The 21,211-nt window shown below is 38.5% G+C and overlaps 1 protein-coding gene across 1 annotated transcript in view; it reads left to right on the top strand.

The window, feature by feature from the left end:
- Nucleotides 1-26: 26 nt before the first annotated feature.
- Nucleotides 27-21,211, top strand: part of VPS37A (VPS37A subunit of ESCRT-I) — a 38,795-nt gene continuing 17,610 nt past the window's right edge. Inside the window, exons 1-5 of the mRNA XM_047771876.1 lie at nt 27-442; nt 13,412-13,486; nt 15,587-15,701; nt 16,432-16,532; nt 19,705-19,930. Coding sequence (XP_047627832.1) covers nt 318-442; nt 13,412-13,486; nt 15,587-15,701; nt 16,432-16,532; nt 19,705-19,930 — 642 coding nt within the window. The 5' untranslated portion in view covers nt 27-317. The remainder of the gene's footprint in view (nt 443-13,411; nt 13,487-15,586; nt 15,702-16,431; nt 16,533-19,704; nt 19,931-21,211) is intronic.

Genomic DNA, 21,211 nt, shown 5'->3' with positions numbered 1-21,211 from the left:
CGCAGTTGACGGAGGCCGGGGTGGCGGAGAGCTGGGCAGTCACGCAGCCTAACTGGCTGGTTGGGCGTCAGGGAGGTGAAGGTAGGACTACCGGTCACGGGCGCCGAGTTCCCTCTCTCCAGCTGCCCGCAGTCAGAGCATGCTCCTCAGGCCCCGAGGACCCCTGCCCGGGCTTGCTTAGAGAAGACAAGTCCCCAGCACTGGGGCCGGGGCGTCCCTGCCCGCTCCTCCTCTGTCGCTGGAGAACCGCCTGGCTGAGCGGCTGGGAGAAACAGGCCAGAGCCTTCTAGGGCCTCGGGCCCGGGGACCCGTGGAGGATGAGCTGGCTCTTTCCCCTGACCAAGAGCGCCTCCTCCTCCGCAGCTGGGTCCCCCAGTGGCCTCACCAGCCTCCAACAGCAGAAGCAGCGCCTGATCGAGTCCCTCCGGAACTCACACTCCAGGTGACTGGTAGCTGCCTCTCCAACCTAAGGAAAAAGTAGGGCGGGAGGGCGGGCTGGTCTTAAGCACTTTCGCAGCTCCTCAGGCCGACTCCCCGCCAGCGGCCTCCTTTGACATACCTCCCCCTTCGTCCTGGGTCACGCGCCAGTTCTTCCATCCCTGACCCACGTTCAGGAATTTTCTTCCGGGCCCTCCTTCCCTCCTTCCCACTCACTGCTCAGCTTCTCTAATTCTGATTTACTCATCCCTCCTGACACATCGCCGCTGACTAATCTGTTTCACAGTCTGTATCCAATATGCCTTGCTTTGCCCGCCTTCCTCATTAACCTTTCCCTTTGCTCACCTGATTGCCGCTTTGGCAGAATGTTAAAATTTTGTACTTGGCTAAAATGAATTGTGAAGAGTAATCTACAAGTTTCACAAAGAGTGGACCATTCTTGAAAAACAAAACAAAACAAAACTTTTAACATCGAAAGAAAGGGAAGACAGAAGTTTTCATCAGTGAGTTCTCTGGGAGGACAGTTTTTCAATCCTCAAGTCTCTAATAGATTTACCCTGTTCCAGCAACCTCTCCTCATCTCGCAACTACCAGTCTCTACATTTCTCACTTCATTATTCTTGCTCTCACATTCAGGAATTGCTTTATATTCATCTTGTACTATTGGCGTCCTATGAGTTTTTCGTTTTCAGCGTGGTCAGATTAGAAATATTTTGCAATTTAAATTATTTTAATTATCTTTATTGTAAACTGGTGTGCTGCAGCTCTTTCTATTGCAAATACCTGTGACCTCTAGTGGCTTTCAAAAATTAGATCTCTTTATATTATGCAAGTACATTTACTTGTAACAACCTGTATTTTAATGTAAAGATGACAACATCTTTAGCCCTTTTTATTTTTCTGTCTTTTTGTCATTTCTTAGGCCGCTCCCGCGGCATATGGAGGTTCCCAGGCTAGGGGTCGGATTGGAGCTGTAGCTGCCGCCGGCCTACACCAGAGCCACAGCAACACAGGATCCCAGCCGCGTCTGCAACCTACGGCACAGCTCACAGCAACGCTCCTGATCGTTAACCCACTGAGCAAGGCCAGGAATCGAACCTACAACCTCATGGTTCCTAGTCAGATTCGTTAACCACTGAGCCATGACGGGAACTCCTTTTAGGCCCTTTTAAAATAGACTTTTCATACATTTAAAATATATATATTTAGAGATAACAAAATTGATTAATTTCTGTTGGAGCTACTAAAGGGCCATTCTGGCTGTTAGAGCAGTGGTTTTTCCCAAGCAAGGTATAATATAGAATAGTTTTAAATTGGATGTATTAAAGGAAAAAAATCCCTGCAAATTCAGTTTGGCAAAAATGAGGCCTGTTACTGATTGAACTTCAGGTGTTCTGCTTGTTGAGAACTTTAGAAAAGTGGAATTTTGTGGTACTAAGAAGGAAAGAATGGTATGGTATCTGATTTAATGGTAGCTTTCTTTTTGGAAAATTAAGTTCCCAGAGTTCTTACAAGTCATTCTTATTCTAAATAGTGTTCTGTACTAACCTGTAAGAGCTACTTTTATAAAATAAAAATAAGCTGACTCCTTATTATAAAATAAGGTGACTTCTTTTTAACAAACATAACAAAAGTTTGTCTCTTAGAAGGTGTCACCTTGGAAGACTGTTTGCATACTATACTAGCACTACTATTGGAATATTTTGTAGAACCACACCTTTGGAATTAATTACTTTTAATATATATATTTTTGCCTCCCAAATAAGGTGAGATGCTAAAGCAGGAATTGCTAATCTAAGGAGTTCTGGGATTGGCTTAAGAGGATCAGTAAATACCTGAGTCAAATGCAGAAAGGATCCACTTTATTTGTATTTTTTGAGCCAGAAATCATGAACGTATAATCAGACAAGTGACATTATCCACGTATTTTGTAATGTTGTGAACAGCTAACTTTAAGTACTTGGTCCTTTTGTAAAAATATTTGAAGTTTTGTTTTATTGAAATATTTCACATTTATATAAACTATAGTTGGATATATAGTGACAATTGTGTAAGTCATGTACTTCCAGTTTTCAAAGAATGGTAGGATCCCAGAAAAAAATGTTATCCACCTATTCTTGTTAAGTCTGCCCCTTTAATTTATGGCATAATTTTAAAGCTAGCTGGTAAAAATGATGTATCTGTGCAGTATCTGACAGTATGTTGCTTGAGTAACCAAATTCAGTAATACAACTTAAAGATTTCTATACAAAAAGATATTGTGACTGATTATTCTGAAGGTGCACTCTGCAAAGGCTGAAAGAATGTTTTGAATGGTATTTTAATGAATAATACAAAACTCCCTCATTTATGAATACGAGTATCTTGTTGCACTCTGCCCACTTCCCTCGTGTTTCATACTCTATCCCTTCTCCAAATCCCTTCCTGGCCATAAAGGTGACTTTTTTCTTTGTGCCCTCCTTCATAGACTTTCCCCACCCCATTCTCTCATCTACCTCCCAACTTGTATTTTCTTTTAACTTGCTATAGTTCAGAAAATCCCATTTTAGGAGTCTCTTTAATTCTCTTTCTCTAATTAATGTAAACTTTTTTTTTTTAGTTACTTTAGGAAATTCTTACCATCTTCCTCAGGGCTCTCTTAAAAATTAGCTGAAGTTTGTATTTCCTCATCTCAGTCTTATGGGTAAGGCAGGGCAAATGGGCAGTTGTCATAATGATGACAAAAAAAGGTGTTTGCCCAAAATATAATAACACGTTTGTCTGCTGTAAAAATAGAAACCAAAAGTTATATAGATTACTAGGCTCAAGTAATGTATTGCACATTCTAAGAAGCAGTTGTCACAGTATTCAATTTACCACTAAAATTCCTGACTTTATGGGTGGGAGTAGAACTAATTCTGTTGTTTCTTCTACATCCTAAAGAAGTTCACTCTAAGGAACTCTGTTGATTTCCAGTCTAAATCCTTTTCTCCTGATCTCTTGGAAGAACATCTGTTTTTATATGGATTCCTGGTCTACTTATGTAGTGGAGGTTATGCTTTTTCAACCCACATAGGTAAATGATGGTTGTTTACACCAGTGGTGATGGTCTCATTCCCACTGCGAGTAGTTGTGGAAGCAAGACACTTGTCATAATCTTGGTCAGTGGAAAAGAAGTCTGCTGGGGAGCTGCCCAAAACATTTACTTGGTAATAGAGATGTCTAAGAGGAATTAACTCAATGTTTTTCATATTGTGTTTTGTGGGACATTGGGAACTACTTGGATCATGAAGGAAGACAGGCTGATTACTGAATATGAGAGAGTAGAAAGATAAAAAGTCTGATAATATTCTGTTGCTGCAATAACCAGACTTCGAATATTTCTGTCTCTGGACTTCTTGCTCTATAAAATTATACTTCGCACAGTTGTATTATACATACAAATACTCCTCACTGTTGAAGACACTTTCGGCCTGGTTTTTCAAGTACTTGAAGTTGAAAGTATCCCAGATAATACTAATCCCAATATTTAAAGTTTCTTCAGACGTGAGGCTGTTAAGTATCTCCCTGCACTGCACCTACAATCAGAAAATGCTAAAATCTGGAGTTCCCATTGTGGCACAGCAGAAACGAATCCGACTAGTATCCATGAAGATGCAGATTTGATCCCTGGTCTCCTTCAGTGGGTTGGGAATCCGGCATTGCCTTGACCTATGGTGTAGGTTGAAGATGCAACCTGTGTTGTTGTGGCTGTAGTGTAGGCCAGCAGCTGCAGCTCCAATTCAGCCCCTAGCCTGGGAACTTCCATATCCCGCTGATGCGGCCCTAAAAAGCAAAAAAAGAAAAGAAAATACTAAAATCTGATTGTAACTCCACAGTTACCATCCTAACAATCCTGGTTTTCCTCTCTCACAATACTTACAGTTAATTAGCTTCTTTATTATTTTATTTCCTTAGCTTCAAAACAACAACCTGGAGCTGTGTTGTAAATGGTAATTATTATCTGTAGTTAACTATATAAATTCGAAGTTAAACAAATAGTGTTCTTTCTTTGTTACCTTTTACTTGGGGAGATCAACTCTCTCAAGTAAAGCACTTCATAATTTTAATAGTTAAAAATTATAGTAATTCTGGTGCTATTTTATTTTACATTCAGTAAGAAATCTCATTTGGGAATTATGTTTGTCAGAATTGCTTTTTTCTTTTTCACACTGGTATGACTAATGGTCCTAATGAACAAAGCCCTGAACCCGAAGTCAGGAGATAACTGATGCATCATAAACTAGATGCAACCCTGGATGTTCATGGAACCCTAATAGGTCTTAGGACCACTGAAGTAAGAGGACTGACTACCTGATCTCTTACTGCCCTGCCCAGCTGTGAAAGTCTCTTGATTCCTCAGGTTCCTCAATGTGAGCACTCTTAGAGATAATAGACAAAATGAATTTGAGCAACATAAATAGAAGCAGAAATTCATAGGAAAAACAGCCTGGCTTAGGTGAACTCTAAGCTCCAGTTCCCATCTGTAAAATCAGGAATATTTGTGGATATTTAAGTAATATATGTAAACAGTTATTAGAGCATCTGACTCACAGATAGATGACAGATTATATTCATTCTTACTACACAGAGTCACTGTGCCTGATACCTTTGCCTCTTAGCCTACATGGATCTAGCCAGCTTATTGTTTATAATTCCCTCACAAGCTTACAGCTCATTTTTCTCTGGCAGGACTACTTCTGACTTTCCATTTAGAAAGTACATCCATCCAGAAAGTTATTTTTCTTCACAAGGTGTAAGATCTCATTGTCCAAGATTTTAGACAATACATGTAAAGAAACTAGAATACTATCTGACATATAGTAAGTACCCTGTACATGCCAGTTGTATTAACTTTGTATTTTAAATATAATACTGCCAGTCTCCATAGTCTTTAAAAATTGTTTTGAAATTTTCTTTTGCAGCCAGTCCTTAAATATTCTTTCTGATTTCCCAAATCTTTTTTTAAAAAAAATCTTGTAACTTCTTTGAAAAGTCTACTATTCTATAGTTTTCTATCCTCTATCCATTAAGTTTACCCCCTGCTCCCAGTTATAAGGCTGTCTCCTGTACACTCATGGCTTTCTGAGTAAGCCTAGATTCCAAACCTTCCTGTAGTTTTTACTGTCAGCTCATGTGGACTCACATATGAACTTGTTAACACAAAAAAAATGTGTAATGAGAGGATATGTGTATATGTTTTAACCTGCCCAATGTTATATTTTGTAATGGATTTGTTCTCAATATAATCTATATTTTCATTAAAATAAAAAAAAACTTCCAACTTTAAGAAAATGTATTTTATTATTTCAAGCAGTTTTAGGTTCACAGTAAAGTTGAGCAGCGGGTGCAGAGATTTCCTATATAGTCTCTGCCTCCCTCCAACTTTTCTTTTAAAATACATCTGGCAATAGTTTCCACACAGCAGTGTTTGCTTTGAGCTTAAGCGTAGCTGAAGTATTTACTGGGCTGCCCTTCTCCATTTTACCTGTATGCAGTCATTCCCTGTTATATACAAGCAATACCTTCATTTATGTGCATTATCTAACTCTTATAGGTATTTGAGAGTAAAACTTCCCTGTGGAAGAAAATTACCTTAACTTGTTACAATAAAAAATTCTTTAAGAATCTGTTATGCATTAGCCTATTAAAGCTACAGAAACCTACAAAATGTCTATTTTGACCCTATAAATTTGAACTCTTATGCACTTAATTATGTGTATCAAATCTCATAATTAAGCGAATTTTAATTTGATACATTAAATCATATAGCCTATTTATAACCAGTGATTAAAAGTTATAATTGCAGAGTATATGACATAATAAAGCATATTACCATTTAAGAAAAATTTTCCTAAATCTTAATAGTTAAGTGCCGTCTCTAGTTAGTTTTCCATATGTGGTCTATGGTAGTATAAGTCCATACCTGCTTTAAAAAAAATGTTACCACACAGGTAGTCATTTCTCCTTTGCTAGTTGAATCCAACCACATCTACCCCTCCTCTCCTACCTCTCCCTACTGTCCACTCACCTAAGCCAAAAACCTGGTCATCCTGTATCCACTTAGTCATCCCTGCTACCACTGGATTGTTAACTACTCTCTCTGACTCAAGTCTTGTTCCCTTACTCTTTTCTTCCACATGGGCACCAGAGTAATCTTTTTAAAATTTGAATTTGACCATGTTATTCCTTTCAGCAGCTTCCTAACCCTTGCTCAGAAAAGTCCAGGCTCCTTAGCTTAATGCCTGGTTGTCACAGAAGGTGATGTGGCTGATGGAAAGGTGTAGACAGACAGAATGTAATGTTAAGTGTTCTTTAATAGCAAAGGATATGGAGACTTATAGAGACCTGATGTTACTTCCTATCTGAAGCTTTTTTGGGGGGATGCCCACACCCTCAGCTTGTGGAAGTTCTAGGGATCAGACCCGAGCCACTGCAGTGGCAACACTGGACCCTTAACCCTATGTGCCACAAGGGAAATCCCATATCTGAAGCTTTTCTGTTTGTGTTTCCTCTGTCTAGATTGTACACTTCATTTCCTTATTTCTCTTTCTTGGGGTTAACTCTTACTTGACTTTTTAATGTAGCTCAGGTGTTGTTTTTTTGCTAGAAGACCCCATCACCCCCATCCTTGTTTTAGGTTAAATGCTTCTTCTCTGTTCCTATAGTTCTTTGCACATCTCTATCATTATCCAGTGTATTCCGTAGAGCACTACTCAAAAAATACCGTGAAATAACTGGTCCATTTCAAACAGAGAAAACAAAACTTTATTTTAAAAATTTTTTTAAATGTTTTAATTATAGTTGATTTACAGTGTTCTGTCAATTTCTGCTATACAGCAAAGAGACCCAATTATACATGTATATACATTCTTTTTCTCACATTATCCTCCATCATGTTCCCAGAAAACAAACAAAACTTTAAAATTTTTAGAATTTCTAAAAGTCTTTAATATGCTAAAGTGCATCAGTACTCTCCAAGAGAAGGATATAGTACGTGGCATCTAACGAACAGAGCACCAAACCGCTTATTTAAGTTTAGTTATTTTAAATTTCCAGTTTAATTGTTCATTTTCATATCTCGTGTGTGTGTGTGCGTGCGTGCGTGCACGCGCGCGCGTGCGCCCGTGTGACTGAATATGAATGCAAGTGCTATTTTCTTTTCTTCCTCTGAGGATATAGGCTTCTGTTGGTTCATTTCACTCTTATTTGTTTTGGGCTTGTTGAATTTGGTGCATGGCTCGCATGGTTTAATTGTTTTCAGACCTTTTTGAGTGTTCATTTCTGTATTTGAGATTCCTGGTTGTTTGTAGATACTTAACTGTCTGTCATAGCCTGGCTCAGGTGATGAGTGAAAAAGAATGACTTGTCTTGGTATGGGGCAAGCGAGCGTGGTCATTTGAAAATGGAGGCTTCTTGGGAGTTGGGAGCTTTCCAAGGTACTGCTACCTTAGAGGCTGCCTCACCATGTTATCCCAGGGCCAGATACCATGGCTGTGAGCTGGTTGGACCCAGCAGGGCAACAGCTGAGTGCTCCAGCCTTCCTGCTGTCCCTTCTCCACACATCTTACCCTGAGATTTGCTCCTGCCCCTCCCTCCATGCTCTGATTTGCATTGACTTGGTTCAAAGGCTTGAAGGACCTTCAGACTGCTCCTGCTTTGCATTGGCCTGATACTTTGGGTTGTCATTAGTTCCTGTATTTATTTTCTTTTTTTTAACCCTTATTTCTTAAATCTAATCCCATATCATTTTATCATTCAAAGATTCCTCAAGGTTTCTTGTTTATGGTACTACTAGCTTTCCAACATTGTTATAGATTTGCTTTTTAAAAGCCAGTTTTGATATTTCCTGGAGATTTAGATGGGAAAGGGGAATTGCCTAACCTTCATCTGCCATCTTTATCTAAGCACCTGAACCCATTATTGGAAAGGATCAACTAAAACCCTTTCTCAAATTACCGAACACTGTGGGAAATGCATGACATTAGTATCTTGAATTGATCTTTTTTAGTCCCTTGACTTTCTCTTTGTGCTGTGTGCCCTAGCAGAGCAAAGACCATACATTTCCATCTCTGTATTTCCATTTCCTTGTAAGATGCTGGATATATGGTAGCTGTTCAGTTGAATCTGGTCTTAGTTATGAAATTTAAGTTTACACAGAATACAAAGCTACGGTATAAATGGTTTTTCTACAAAAGGAATCTTTTAGCCCTAACTAGTGCCTGTCTTGCATTTCAAGTTTCTTTATAGTTTTAGAGACTATCAAGGAAATGAGGATTTTAGTTAATCACACATTCTGACAGTTACCTGTTGTTTTGGTTTTGGGTTTTTTTGTTTTGTTTTGGTTTTGTCTTTTTGCTATTTCTTGGGCCGCTCCCACGGCATATGGAGGTTCCCAGGCTAGGGGTTGAATCAGAGCTGTAGCCACTAGCCTACGCCAGAGCCACAGCAACGCGGGATCCGAGCCGCGTCTGCAACCTACACCACAGCTCACGGCAACGCCGGATCCTTAACCCACTGAGCAAGGGCAGGGACCGAACCCGCAACCTCATGGTTCCTAGTCGGATTCATCAACCACTGCGCCACGACGGGAACTCCAAGTTACCTGTTGTTTAAGCTTTCTTTTGTCCCAAGCAGATTCAGAGTCACTGAGGTAAATCTATAGTAATTCACTTCTTCAGAGATATAGCAAATAAAAGTTATTAATGGAAGGCCATTTAAATTTTCTCTTGTGATGTGATTACAGTATTACTTTAAAATGTGTGTGTTTATATCCAAAGAATACTACCTGTCAGCGTAAAGATATGGCTATAAGAATGTTTATCAGAGCATAATTTATAGTAGTAAAAATTGGAAACAATCTAAATAACTAATAGTACAGAATAGGTTAAACAATATTCTACAACTTTATGCAGCCATTTAAATATATTTTAAAATAACATTGATTTGGGAAAGTAATTTTTTTCCATGAGAATGACTTAGTTTTGTAACTTTTTTTATTTAATAGAAAAGGAAATCGGTATTATATTTGTGATGAAGGTTCAGGGAATACTTCTTGTTTTAATTAAGTAAGACAGCTGTCTGCCATTTTGTCTAATTTAGCTAGTTTCTTAGCTAAAGGGAAGAAAAGGTTTTCCTTGACTCTCTTAGGGTCCCTCACTGGGTCTGAAAATGAAACTGGCAAGGACATATTAACAGAAAAAAGCTACAAATTTAATTAGTTAAATTTAATCAGTTACATGACATGGGGGCCTTCAAAAGGAAATGAAGATTCAAAGAAACAGACATGGTATTTTATGCTAGGTTTGATGAAGAGTGGACAGTTGTGGAGGAATGTGAAGGGTTAGGGAGTATGGAGCAGACCTTGGAGATACCGTGGGTTCAGTTCCAGGCCACCTCAATAAAGCAGATATCACATTAAAGAGAGTCACATGAGTTTTTTGGTTTCTCAGTACACATGAAGGTTATGTTTACCCTATATGGTTGTCTGTTAAGTGTGCGATAGAATTATGTCTAAAAGACAGTGTATGTATCATAGTTAAAAATATTTTATCGCGGAGTTCCCATCCCATTGTGGCTCAGTGGTTAACGAACCCAACTAGCATCCATGAGGACACAGGTTTAATCCCTGGCCTCTCTCAGTGGGTTAAGGATCCGGTGTTCCTGTGTGGTGTAGGTCGCAGACATGGCTCAGGTCCCTCGTTGCTGTGGCTCTGTCATAGGCTGGCAGCTACAGCTCCAATTGGACCCCTAGCCTTGGAACCTCCATATTGCTGTGGGTGTGGCCCTAAAGAAGAAGACAAACAAAAAAATATTTTATTGCTAAAAAATGCTAACCATCATCTGAGCTTTCAGCGAGTTGCAGTCTTTCTGCTGGGGGAGGGTTTGACATATTGTGAGAATTGCCAGTGTGTGACACAGAGACATGAAGTTAGCAAATGCTATTGGAAAAATGGCACCAGTAGATTTACTCTATGCAGGGTTGCTGCATCCTCCAATTTGTAAAAAGGCAGTATCTGTGAAGCAGAATAAAGCAAATTATGCTTGTAATTGTAGTAAACTACAGCAGGGAGTGTGTGGTTGGGGAGTGGATAGTGGACAATGATGACATAGCAAGGTTAGTTTGTTGGAATTTTTCTTGGTGTCCCTATGCCTTCTGAGATAAGGATGATCCTTTCCTCTTGGGATAGGGAGAGCACCTCTTAATGAAGTTTTATGATCTGTTTCAGGGAAGAAGTGTTGGGAGGGGCAGGAAGGAGGTCAGTAACTTTCCTGTTTCTGCTTTTTTCTCATACTCCTTCGGCTTAAAATATTCAAGATACCAAGGTGCCACCTTTGTGGGTAGCATGTCCTGAACCCCATCAATTCCCATGATTAACCTGGTGTTTTGGAATTTGGTGATTATGTGTTCAGCTCTCATTAATATTATAAGTATTACCTTCAGCTATTTTTGATACCTTATGTGTGGAGGAAACTTGTCAAGAATTTTAATAAATGTCCCCAAATGTCAATTATGGGGACAATAAATTGAACACTTACAGCCAGTGATTTAAGTGAAAATTATTTTAATCAAATTCACTTTGTTTTCTATAAAAATACTGTCTGAAAAACTTACTTAAAACTTTAATACTACAAAGTTAGACAGGCTCCAACTTAGATGCATGTTTTACATGCTTACTTAATAATAGCTAACATGGAGTTCCCTCTTGGCACATCAGGTTAGGTATCCATCTTTGTCACTGCTGTGGCATGGATTGGTTCCCTGACCCAGGAACTTGCCAATGCCGTGGGCTCGGCCAAAAGGAAAAAAAAAAAAAGTTAACATATGTTGAATAATTATTATATTATGTAGAGGGCTTTAACATGCTTTATTTATCTCACTTATTCTAACACCTCTTTTAGGTTGATGAGTATTTTAACATCCCCATTTACCATTTGAAAAATAAGGCTTAAGCAGACTAAATAAATTCCCCATGATCACACAAGTAAATGGTAGAGAGAGTATTTGAACCCAGGAACCTAATTTAAGAGATCATGCTCTTAATCACTAAAATGCTCTACTTGGCTTTGAACTGGTGGACGCCTTTGTGATCAGTGTTTTCTTGAAACATTGACATTGTAGGGTCCTAGGATAATGTAGAGGGATAAAAAATTTAAGCCATTTTATTGATTATATAGTGTTCATACAGCTGAGAAGGCTGTCAGTATCCTAATCCAAACCTGATCCCCAAAGAGAAACCTTCATAAAAATTGTATTAGTCCTGGGAGTTTCTGCTGTGGCTCAGCAGGTTATGAAACCAACTAGTATTCATGAGGACTCGGGTTCAATCCCCAGCCTCGCTTAGTGGGTTAAGGATCTAGCACTGCTGTGAGCTGTGGCATAGGGCACAGATGCAGCTTGTATCCTGCATTCCTTTGGCTGCGTGGCAGCCTGGCAGTTGCCTGGCAGTTGCAGCTCCGATTCAACCCCTAACCTGGGAACTTACATATGCCGCAGTTGCAGTCCTAAAAAGAAAACAAACTGTGTTAGTCCTAATGTTGACTATATTCTTGAGTATTTTCTCAAGCATTTCTTTAATCATAATCCCACTCCATGGGATGTCAGAGAAGACATGTACAGTTTCTTCATAACTCCATCCCAACACTTTTGACCCTTTCAAATTACCTGAAATTTACATATTTGAGAGGCTAGGTTTTTATCAGAACACTATAAAATGCCATAGCCCAAAAAATGAGGAAAATAAGAGGTTTTCTAAAGCTACTATTGAAGTAATGAAAAGAACAAAAAGTAAATTATGTAACTGCTAGATCTCTCAAAGGTATTCATGTTGAAAAGATTTCATGTATAGGAATATTAGGCTTCCTCTCAACCTTAACTCATTAATATTTTACTTAATGATTTTCCCTTTAGAGATATTATGAATGTTGGTTAGAATTCCAAGTGAACCCCCAAAAGATTTGGTTGGGAGATTATAACTGAAATACTTTCATGCCTGCAATTAAAAATAAAATAAAATTCTGAATGTAAAGTGTTAAAATAAAGAACTTATATTAGTTGGCAGTTACATTTAGCTGCTAGTAGCAGACTCCCAATATAGTGACTTAAACAAAATAAAATTTTTTTTTACTCTTGATTCAAGAAATTCACTTTGACAATTCCATAATCATCAAGGACTCAAGTTACTACCTCTTGCTTAGCTCTCCCTAGTGTATGGCTTCCATTCTTAGGGACGTTCATGGTCCAGTGGAGCTTTTAAAGTCCAGCTGTCAGGTCTAGGCAGGAAAGGCAAATGGACTCATACTATATTTTGTTCCCCTTTAAATTAAGATGCTTTTCTAGAAATTTCTCCACTCAACTTCCCTATATTTTATTGTCTGGAACTTAAGTCTGTAGCAACAACTTACTGCAAGAAAAGCTTGAACACTGCTACTCAGAATAAAATCAGGCTTCTCTTACTTAGGAAGAAGAAGTATATTTGGTTTTGAAAAGCAGCCAGCAGTTGTCATAAGACTGTAGGAGACGTCTCATCCAGATTTCTAAGTGTAATCCCTTAAGGCCCAGCCTTCCCCAGCTGTCTGTATAGGTGGTTAGTGGCAGAGCTATAATCAGAGCCCAAATGCCCTGCTGACCTCTTAACCAGAGGGTTCACAATTGCCTCTATTAATGATGAATTAGATAAAGTGGTCATAAATCAGTCTAGAGTTTTTCTTTGCCTTTTTACTTCACCATCTAAATTCCCCTCTCATCCCACCCATTATCTCAAAATAGTATTGCCTGCTTATTTGATAAACTTTTCTGTGATCATTTCCCCCTCAAGATACAAGTTATATGTGGCTATCTAGATTCTGTGATTAAAACAGTCTTTGCAGACTTTTAAAAAATTTAATACTTGTTTTTCTCATTACTAGTTTTTTAACTTTAGGTAAATTTTTTTTCTCAAATTTTCTCCTACAGTATAGCTGAAATACAGAAAGATGTGGAATACAGGTTGCCATTCACCGTAAACAACTTGACAATTAACATTAATATGTAAGTAGAATTGTATCCTATTTTTTCATGTAGTAGGTCTTTAAAAATTTATTATTTTTGTTACCTGTTATTAAAAGTAAAGTTGAAAGTGAACTTATGTCCTTTTGCAGTAACTACAATTTATTAAACTTACACAATTTTGTGAAACAAAATATTTTAAAGCCATCATTTTAATATATATGGCTATAAGAAACTATAAAAGAGGAAATTTAATAAAAAATGTAATAATAATAATCCTTAGTACTATAATCCTTTATTGATTTGCACTAAAGTCTTAGCTGGAGGTAAGCTGAAAGTAAGAATGATAGTGACAATCAAAGGATCATATATGGAAAACCACTAGAAGATGTATTCACCTTTACATCAGAAACAAGTTAAAATACTAAAGAAAAAAGTTAAAAATGCAATCATAAGATTACTAAGTTATAAAGAGGAAGGGTTGGACAAAGTGATTGCTGAAGTACTCATTTAGCTTTAAGTGCAATTACTAGTCTTTAGCATAAAAATTATGGAATTACCTCAGATTGCATCAGGTAGCTGTCTGCTAGAGTGAGTGTTTGGGTGAGGTAAAAAGGCACTTAACTTGAACACAGGAATCATGCTTGTTCATTCCCATTTCCTCATTGCCTAGTATGTTGTCTGCACATAGGAGGCCTTATTAAATCCTAGTTGAATGATGAATTAAAGCATGAATATAATACTGCCAACCATTATGCTCTGTTACCTTGATAATTGGCAGCTTTTTGAATCTTGTCAGCAGTCCTGCAAATTACAGACAGGTGGGTAGCGAATAGAATAGTCAGGATCGAAACCCAGTTTGGGTGAGCTCCAAGGGTCATTCCTTGCCTTTTTTACCAAACTAGTTTAACATCTTCAACCGTATAAATGAAGTAGTTGTATCTCTCATCTCTTGCCCTAGCTCGAGCTAAGTAGGAGAGGCCAGTTTTCTTCTGGACAGTGCTGCCAAAAAATAATCTTCTGAGCCAAAAGCGGAACAGAGAGGTAGTTTAAAATGACATATTTGTCTGAATTTTAGAAATTTGGAAAACAAAGTTCCATATATAGTAAAATCTCACTTTTAAAAAAACTTCACTCCTTAAGAGTTCCCTGGTGGTGCAGCAGGTTAAGGATCTGCTGTGGCATGGGTTTGATTCCTGGCCCAGGAACGTCCACATGCCATAGGCAGAGTCAGAGAGAATAAAAAAGAAAAGAAAGAAAATTCATAAAGACCTCACTCCCTAATTTTAAATTTGTAATAGTTCCCCCAGAAGTTAAGATTTTTACTCTTATTCTTTTTTTGTATTGAGAATTTACTGTTCCTTACTTGAAACCATGTGATTGACCTCAAAGTTGGGAAAGATGTGTTAATCGAGATATTTTGAAAGAGTGCCGTATAGAACCAAAGCATGATGACAGCTACAGTGTTCCAATCCTGGTTCTTTCCATAGTATCCACTCTTTAAAAATCCAATACATAGCGAAATAATTTCTTGGCAGCATTTCAAAAGTAGGAAAACCACAAAAAAATTATATGGCCAGAACTTGTGATCCAGTAAATAAGCAGACTGGATTATATGGTTCACCTGATTTAAAAAATACCTGATCTAATTTTTACCTGAGATTTTGGATAGTTTGGTATATTGCATTTGAAAGCAATTAATTGGTGTGGTGTGAAAAATAGTCTGTAACTCAGGGTGTCCTTATTCCACATTAAGAAGATTTTACAGGAGTTCCCTTTGTGGCTCAGTGGTTAATGAACCCGACTAGGATCTATGAGGATGCAGGTTCGATCCCTGGCCTTGCTCAGTGAGTTAAGGATCCAGTGTTGCTGTGAGCTATGGTGTAGGTCGCAGATGTGGCTCAGATCCTGTGTTGCTGTGGCTGAGGTGTTGGCCAGCAGCTGTAGCTCCAATTTGACCCCTGGCCTGGAAACCTCCATATGCCTTGGGTTCAGCCCTAAAAATAAATAAATAAAGATAAAATAAAAAATAATCCAAATGAAAGTATAAAAATTTGTTTTTAAGTGATTTTGTTTTAGGATTATGACTATATAATATAATATTTGTTGTTTTTGTTTTTGAATCTGACCTATCTTTACCAGATTGCTCCCTCCACAATTTCCTCAGGAAAAACCAGTGATCAGCGTTTATCCACCAGTACGACATCACTTAGTGGATAAACAAGGAGTGTATATTACCTCTCCGTTAATAAACAATGTATGTATGTGGTATAATTTATTTCAGAAGTTTTTACTATATTTAATAGATAATTCCAAATTGAAGGTTATTTGTTTTTTCAGTGGTGAGGATCTGTTAATGTTAGAACTTTGATTCATAGTAAATCTTTCATAGTTATTAGAGAGAGATAAAATTCAAATATGCCTTAAATTTCTTATGATAGGTATATGATTGATTAACATGAGGGACTGTAACTTAAATGTACTCTCAGTATTTACCTTTGAACCGTCAAATTATTGTAAGTAGTGAAATGTGGAAATATATCAGATCCACTATTGACTAAATAACTTTTAACCTGATTTATGGTATTGGTAAGAAAATATTATAAGTTGTGGATTGCTAATATATTCAATTGACAACACTACCCTTTGCTTTTCATTTAATTCTTGACTTGCAAAATGAATTTAAGATTAAGTTTTACAGGAGTTCCTGTTGTGGCTCAGCAGTAACAAACCCAACTGGTATCCGTGAGGATGCAGGTTCAGTCTGTGGCCTTACTCAGTGGGTTAAGGATCCAGCATTGCCATGGCTATGGTGTAGGCCAGCAGCTGTAGCTCCAATTCAACCCCTAGCTTGGGAACTTCCATGTGCCGAGGGTTCAGCCCTAAAAAGATGTTTTAAAAAAGATTGTTTTACAATTATCCTAATGAGACTTTATGATCTTTTTCCAAAAGTGATTCTGATCACTGTATATTACTGTTGCTTTTAGTTTACAATGCACTCAGATCTTGGGAAAATTATTCAGAGTCTCTTGGATGAGTTTTGGAAGAATCCTCCAGTTTTAGCTCCCGCTTCAACAGCATTTCCATAGTAAGTATGTTTCTAACAAATTAAATGTTTATAACAAAATAACAAATGTAAATTTGCATATACATTTATTTTAAGTAATCAAAATTATTTTAAAAATTCATATAATGTTAAAAGATACTCCTCTGCTTTTCACATTTGCTACCTTTACACAATGCATTCATACTTTTCAGAGGCAACTATGTTTTCTTTTTTTAGCTTCTTATCTAATATTTACCTTCATCTTTTTGAATAATGTATACATACTGCGGTCTCTTGATTCTTTCATTTTAGATACTATCTATTGGCTTCCTGTTGTGATTGCTGAGGATTTTAGTTCTTTATCAGATAAATTACTTATCTTCATTTCATTAAGGTGTTTTTTCTGAGATTTTATCTTGTACTTTTATTTGGAACATGTTTCTTTATTTCTTCTTTTTGCTTGACTCTGCTCAAGATAACAGTCTCCTCTCCCAGTTTTGAGGGCAGGACTAGGAGATGAACCTTATCATTCAACCCTGCACTGGCTCTTGGCTGTCTCTCAAGCCTTTGTGATTGTCTAAGCAGCCTATCATATTCTTAATGGCTCCCAGGAGTTGAGGGTATGCCAGGACCATCATTACCTCAAAGGGGAAGATCTCATCACCTAGATTTAGGCTGATTAGAAGCAAGACCCTCAGGCAGCAGCTTTTATGTATGGAAATATATACAGTTTTGTGGGACCACAAGCTGAAGTCCTGCTGGCGACCAAAGCCAGATGATGAGAATGCAAAGATGGTGTCCACCTGCCTAGGTTCTCTGAGGTACCTCCATAAGTCTCTACAGGGGTTCAGTACCTGAGGCCCACCTCTCAGGCCGAAGCTCCAGGATAAGCAAAGAGGCCTCTTTCAGCTTAAGACTATGGATATATTTGAGTCTATCATCTGTGCAGTGCCCTGGTATGGTAGCCTGCCAAGAACTGCTTATAATTGTTATGGTCCCACAGGACCCAGGAATGTAAGCCCCCTGGCCATTAGAGCCAGGTTAGCAAGGGTGGCAGCCATAAAAACCAGAGTACCAAATGTAAAACCAGGACCCCAGATGCATGTAATATCACCCCTCTGAGACATGCTGGCATTCTGGAACATTGCAGAGGGAGAGCTGGAAGATAGCAGAGCCCCCCTCTGAGGTCTGCGGAAGGATTCCCTTCAGCACTTTGAGTTATGTTTAATGAAAAGCCTACCCCTCAGGCTGCAGCTATGATGTTAAACTAATAGGCCTCTTTTACAAAAAGATGGAGCTCCTTTTGCCTGTTGCTTTGCCTTGGGGTGGTAGCTGATTAATAACTCTTTCTCCATTGGTTATTATCTATGAGACCTATGAGTCTAAGCCCCACTGGCTGTCTGATCCAGGCAGTGTCGTGGTGTCCTCTGGTGGCAGCTGCAAGAATCGGCAGCAGACAAGGGTATAAGCTCCATTCTCTGCAATAGTGGTGAGCTAGAGTGAGGCGGAGGGAGAGTGCAGAGATAACATCCACTAGCCTCCATCTCCATGGGGGCCTAGATGTTAAAGCTCCTAGACAAGCAAAGACCTCTTTCACAGAAAGAGTGGAATGTGCTTCAGTCTGCTGCCTGTGCACTGTCCTGGGAATCATACTCTACCAAGAACTGTCTCTGATTCTTTCAGTCCCATGGGACCCAGGAATATAAACCTGCCTGGCATCCAGAGCCAAGCAGTCAAGTGATATCCCCTGGGGAGCAGCTGTGAAACAGGGCACAAGAACAAACAGAAGAACTTCCCTCCAGGAGATACTGGCTCTCTGGAGCACAGCAGATAGGAAGCAGAATGTTACTCCCTACCCTCCATCCCCAGAAAGTATCCCAACAGACCCCAAATGAATGTTAAATTAGATGTCTGCCCCCTCAGGCTAATGCTTTACGATTAGCAAAAGAGCCTCTTTGCTGTTAAGTCTAGGTCCTCTCCTGCCCTGGGTCCTGGGGCCAGGGAGTCTGAGCAAATGAGCCCTTTCAGAGTTGTCCTTAGTTTGCTATAGCTTTGTGAGTCTCATGGATGTGAGCTCTTTTGGTCTTCAGAGAGCTGCTGAACACCAAATTGAATGCTTTGGAGCCTGTTTCTAAAGTTCGAAACCAACCTTTATCTCCCCAGGGAGGAGCTCTGGGTCTTGCGTTTCTTCCATGTTGTAGGTTGTCCTGCTGAGGGTGGGGTTTGTGGTGACACTGTCTGTGTCTAAGCCTCTTCTACGAGCTTAGATGTTTTCTTCCTGTTTGCCCAATGTGTACAAGTTGCTTAGCTAGTTTTTAGGTTTTTTTCAGAGGAGATTTTCCATATGTAGATTGTTTCCGTGGGAAGAGGTGAATTCAGGATCCTTTGTATCAACATCTTGAACCAGAACCCAATATTTATTATCTTGCAAAAATAAATTATTTTACAATTATATCTTGAGTACATACTGCTGTGCCAATTTTTCTAATATATATACTTGTTTTTTGTTTTTTTGTTTTTTTTTTTGTCTTTTTGCCTTTCCTTAGGGCCGCTTCCCGTGGCATCTGGAGGTTCCCAGGCTAGGGGTCCAATCGGAGCTGTAGCCACCAGCCTACACCACAGCCACAGCAATGTGGGATCTGAGCCGCATCTGTGACCCACACCACACACAGCTCATGGCAACGCCAGATCCTTAACCCACTGAAAAAGGGCAGGGATGGAACCCGCAACGTCATGGTTCCTAGTTGGATTCGTTAACCGCTGCGCCACGACGGGAACTCCTATGCTTGGTTTTTATATGCATCTTTTTTATATTTTTGCCAGCTCATTTATACATTTAATTTTTCTTTGAAATTTTCTGGAAAAGCAGTCTTGACTTTCAGTTAGATTTTGCCAAATATAGTGAAAGCTACTAAACAACACCACTTGAATAAATTTCCTGAGCTGTCTGTTCACTTCTAGTGTGACCAGTTGAATTGTATGTTTTCTAAAAATTTTCCTTTTTCATGGAAAGAAACGAAATTTTTTTTTGTGGCGTGTGCATATTTTACCAATTTACATGGTATCTAATTCTCTTATATAGTTATAATAACTAATGGCACCTGCCATAAACAGATTCCATCTGTAATGCATAACCATTGTTATTTAGAACAATTCAGGAATTCTACAGATTTACCCCTAAATCTAATCTCATGTTTTGCCTCTTTCTCCTCAGCCTGTACGGTAATCCAGGTGGGATGCCTCCTTATGCTTCTCAGGGTTTTCCATTTCTTCCTCCATATCCGCCACAAGAAGCTAACAGGACTATCAGTTCTTTATCTGTTGCTGACACTGTTTCTTCTTCAACGACAAGTTATACAACAGCCAAACCTGCTGCTCCTTCATTTGGTGTCCTTTCAAATCTGCCATTGCCTGTTCCCACAACAGACACTTCAGCACCGGTTGGTATCTTCAGATATGTGTATTTTGTACCCTTGCAGAATTCAGTCAACAAACATTACATGCCTCGTGTGCCAGCCTCTAAGAGCAAAAGATAAAAAGATTATAATGTCTTTCAGCTTAAGTAACCATTGTCAGGTGACCAGCAAATAATTAAATAATTGCAAATAAGTAGAGGAGATAGTCTAGAGTTAGAGCAGAGATATGGTTGAGGAAATGGTCAGTGCTCACAGGGACCAGTGTAGAGCTAGAAGAGATAGCTTTATAAAAGGTGCGATTCTGTTTTTTTATACCACTTTACCATTGGTGCCTCAAACCATGCCTCATACATAAAGAAGTTATTCATTTAAAATGAGGCAGGGGAATGAATGAATAAATTCACATTTGAGCTCAAATTTTGATAGGTGGTGATAAATTTGCCAGAATGATAAAGTCATGTAAAGCATTCTGTGAAGAGGCCAGCGGCATTGACAAAAGCACGGAAGCATAAACCAGATGGCATATTTGTAGACTGCCTGTAATAGAGCTCTCTGGTTATCATATAGGACACAGGCAAAGACACAAGAAGTGATTGTGTAGGAGAAGCATATGTCAGATAGTAGAGGGCCTACCCTAGCATACTAAGGACTTTTAAACCAGTGTCACATTGGTTTAAAAAATTGTGTGTTCTTAAATTAAGCTAGTAACAACTGCCATGTGGAATGTTACTAAGGGAAAGGCTAATTGTTCATTAAACATATTAAAGGGTTTTAAAAACTTCATTGTTAACCCTTAATGACTGTCACCCATAGTAATACTCAAATATTAAAAAACTTTATTAATTTTAGTGTTTGTAATAATTTAGAATATAGACCCAAGTAGACTTTGTTTTTCCAAAACCTTTCATCATTGTATTAGTGAATATTATGAATAAATTACAATTAATAGTGTAGATAAAATTACAAGAGAACTTTTCATGGGTCCTCAATTTTTAAGTCATCTGTAGTCAACAGTGGATACTCTATTCCTTATCTTACCCTACTATCGCATGGAACTTAGGTAACTATTCAGACTTTTCCCAATTTACTGATTTTTTCTATACTTAATGCCTTTCACTTGAGACAAACGTATTCTTATACATCAATGAAACCCACAGACAATTCTCTATATTTGTCAAAGAGAGACTTAGGAAATTTATTTTTACAACCATATACTTGCTCAAGAGCTTAACACAGGTCCCCATCAAAATAAAAAAAAAAGGTAACCCTATAAAGACACTAAAAAAATAGAGTGAAGAAGGGCAA

The sequence above is a fragment of the Phacochoerus africanus genome, chromosome 3 (assembly GCF_016906955.1).
Source record: "Phacochoerus africanus isolate WHEZ1 chromosome 3, ROS_Pafr_v1, whole genome shotgun sequence".
NCBI lineage: Eukaryota > Metazoa > Chordata > Mammalia > Artiodactyla > Suidae > Phacochoerus > Phacochoerus africanus.
This window is presented reverse-complemented; position numbering and strand designations above follow the sequence as displayed.